Genomic DNA, 3,335 nt, shown 5'->3' with positions numbered 1-3,335 from the left:
ATTTTTTAAAATTATATTGGAATCCCTATATTTACAAAAGTGAAATATTAAGATTCCAAGATTAAAAAGATAATTTTAAAAGATTAAAAATCAAGAGAGAAATATTTTATTGAAACAATGAGATTAAATATTTTATTTTCATAAATATAAAAATCTTAATATAACTTTTGAAAGCATATAAATCGAAATACTAAATATAGCTAATTACAAAAGTAATACGATAATTAGCCCTAAGACAGACAATAAGAAGCAAAAATGTGTGAAGTCATTGTAATTTCACAAAGACTCATAGATAAGTTGGCTCATGTTCAGTAGAAAACACAACTCAGCATACAAAAACACAGCTAACCAATCCTTAGTAATTTGCTAATTACACCCTCCGGTGTACACCTTGCTATTGCTACCGCTGCCATGAAGCACAGTATAAGCTCATGTGTCTAATATAGCCCAAGAAAAGACCCCTCCTGAGCCACTTGCCTTCCTCCTCCTGTCTCCGCAATAGCCCAGGCTTTGTTCTGTGAGAATCCACAAGAAACGGGATTCACACAGCCGAACTGCCTTTTCTCCTGCACGATCGGTAGTTTGTCCTCAGCAGCTTTGCCTCAGAGAACACGCCACTGCTTGCGCCCAGTGCCTTAATCTCGTCTTCACATGTTGCGGACTGTCTCCTGTTGCAGAGAAGATTACATCTATCTTGGCATGTTTCTCGTGATGCATACAGCAGCAATAAGGAGGGGGAGAAAATTGCAGCACCTGGATGGCAGATCTTCCAAGAATCTGTAGACCCTGGCTGTGACGGTTCGTTCGGGCTCGGTGGGCCCGGGATGCTGCAGAGAGTGGACCACGAAGAGGTGGCGACCGGGGTGGAGTCTGGTGGGCTCGGCAAAGGTTGAAGCTTGGGGGGGTCGGAGAACTCGCGGTTGACGGCGAAGTAGAGGTTGAGCGCGGGGAGTGTGTCGCAGAGGTCATGTCCACCTTCCTCTTCGTTGAAGCCAAACCCAAGATCTATGGATCCCCTCAACTCATCGAGATCCTCGTCGGTCAAGCTCGTCGTCCTTGCACTTGGCCTCATCTCCTCTCCCTCGCGCTCCTGCTCCTCCTCCTTCGCTCCTCCTACGTCGCCGTCGCTTCCCATTATTATCCGCCTTCTGAGCAGTATCTTCTGCCTCCTCTTCTCCCACTTGACCTCAATCTTCGTCTCCCTCATCGAAAACTGATCGGAAAGCAGCCTCCTTGTGTTGACACTGAGGCAGGTAACGATGCCGCTTGCATCATTCCATCTCGACGCCTCCACCACGCCCCTTTCCTCCGCCTCGCTGTCACAGGAAGACGAAGAGCACACGTTCAGCAACCGATTCATCGCCCTGTTGTTCTTCGTCAGGTCTCCTACTCTCTACAGCTACTCTAGACTTTCCTCGCACCTCAAAACTTCACCGTGTCACACTTGGAACGCGGCCGCTCGACGACGACCGCAGCAAGAGGAGGCTGAAAAGGACGGAAGAACGAGGACTCTTCCTTTGTCACGAGGAATGAGTGTTACTTATGGATACAAGGGCTTGCCGGAGTGCCATCTCCAACCATTCCTATCCGAGCTGCAATGCCCACCACTACTATTATTTCACGTTCACTATTTTTGCTTGGAAATCTCTATTTTATTCTACACCATGAGGGGATGGAAAGGAGAAGATTTTGGATTGGATTCTATATTAAGAAGAAGTGTCGGTCATGGGATCACTTATTCTATTTTGTAGAAGATTCCAAATTTATTAAAAATTATATTTAAAATGATCTGATGGGTTTTGTGGATGGCACCATCACTTACTCTCCACAAACAATTAGAGAGAATAATCTTGAAGTTTTCAATCCTAAAAATATTTTTTTTAATCCGTTATGATTATCTTCTTAGAAGTGCTATTATTTCCTTTATCTCTTCTCAAATCATTTCCTATGTAGCTTTCACCAAATCCTCTCATGAAATATGGTCCAAGCTTACAACAATGTTTGTCGATCAATCTCGTGGTCACCTCATGCAACTTCGAGAAACTCTCTTCAAGCTCTCTAAGGGTATACAATTTATTTCTGGGTACATGTAAGTTATAAAAACTCATGTGGACATTCTTGCTATGCCTGATACACCTCTTGATGATAAAGAGATTATTTTTCATGTATAAATGATTTTGGTTCAGAGTATAAGGAGATCTCAATTACAATTCATGCTCATGATAGCCCTATATCTTTTAAAGAACTTCATGATAAGCTTTTTAACTATGAACTTATCTTAAGAGAGAGTCATCACCTTTTGATACTGCTTCCATTATTACCAATTTTGTTAACAAAGCTCATTCTAAATAAATGCAAGATCCACAACCAATAAGGTAATCATCCAAACAATCATTCTACAAGCAACATACAACAATGCCACAACAAAAGTATCAACAAATTCGGGTAACAATTCAATAACAAAGTCACCTATCAAATATGTGATATGCAATACCATATTACTAAGAAATGTCATCACTTACAAGCTTCTATTTTGTGGATGTTTTAGCCTTCATGCATATTTTATTCTACATATCCTGCTACACCATGTACTTGGTTTTTATTACCACGTCGCGTGCTTACTTTGTTGTTCAATCCTTTTAACCTTCATCAAATTGGCTTGTTGATTTTGGGGCTTCTTATCATATCATGTCTAACTTAAATAATTTATCTCTTTATTCAGATTTTGATAGTTCAGATGATATCATGATAGGTGATGATAAATGTATCAAAATAACTCATACAAGTTGCTACAAACCTTCCCTCTTTCTTAAAATCTTTTTTTACTTTTTGATATTCTAAATGATAATAATATGAAGAAGAACCTAATATTTATTACTAAATTATATTTTTCTAATAATATTTCTATTGAATTCTTATCCTCTTCATATATTATGAAGTATCTCAATATGGGGACATATCTTATGGAGGGATGAATAGAGATGGAGTTTATGAGTGACTAACTATTGTACCATCTCTATCATAATCCATCTTTGCTTCGACTACTAACAAGGCTCCATTTCAAGAATGATATAATCGTTTAGAGTATCCTTCTTTTAAGATTCTAAATTATATTATTTATTTTTATAATTTATCTTTATCATCATCATCTTGTCATCCTTTTTCATGTAATTCATATAAATGCAATAAAATGCCCAAGCTTTTATTTTCTACATCCTCTCTTACAAATAATTCACCTCTTGAACTTATATATTTTTATTTTTGGGAGCTTTCTCCAATATAATTTCAAGATGGATTTAACTACTATCTTATTTTTGTTGATCATTTTATAAAGT

At 38.4% G+C, this 3,335-nt stretch overlaps 1 protein-coding gene across 1 annotated transcript; it reads right to left on the bottom strand.

Annotated features, from left to right (window-relative positions):
* Window positions 1-464: 464 nt before the first annotated feature.
* On the bottom strand, window positions 465-1,501 carry LOC103992328 (uncharacterized). Its single transcript, XM_009411972.3, has 2 exons — window positions 754-1,501; window positions 465-668 (listed from the first exon to the last, which is right to left on the bottom strand). The coding sequence occupies exons 1-2, from the start codon at window positions 1,358-1,360 to the stop codon at window positions 589-591; spliced, it is 687 nt and encodes a 228-aa protein (XP_009410247.2). The 5' UTR covers window positions 1,361-1,501; the 3' UTR covers window positions 465-588.
* Window positions 1,502-3,335: the final 1,834 nt, after the last annotated feature.

The sequence above is a fragment of the Musa acuminata genome, chromosome BXJ2-7 (genome assembly GCF_036884655.1).
Source record: "Musa acuminata AAA Group cultivar baxijiao chromosome BXJ2-7, Cavendish_Baxijiao_AAA, whole genome shotgun sequence".
Classification (NCBI taxonomy): Eukaryota; Viridiplantae; Streptophyta; class Magnoliopsida; order Zingiberales; family Musaceae; genus Musa; species Musa acuminata.
This window is presented reverse-complemented; position numbering and strand designations above follow the sequence as displayed.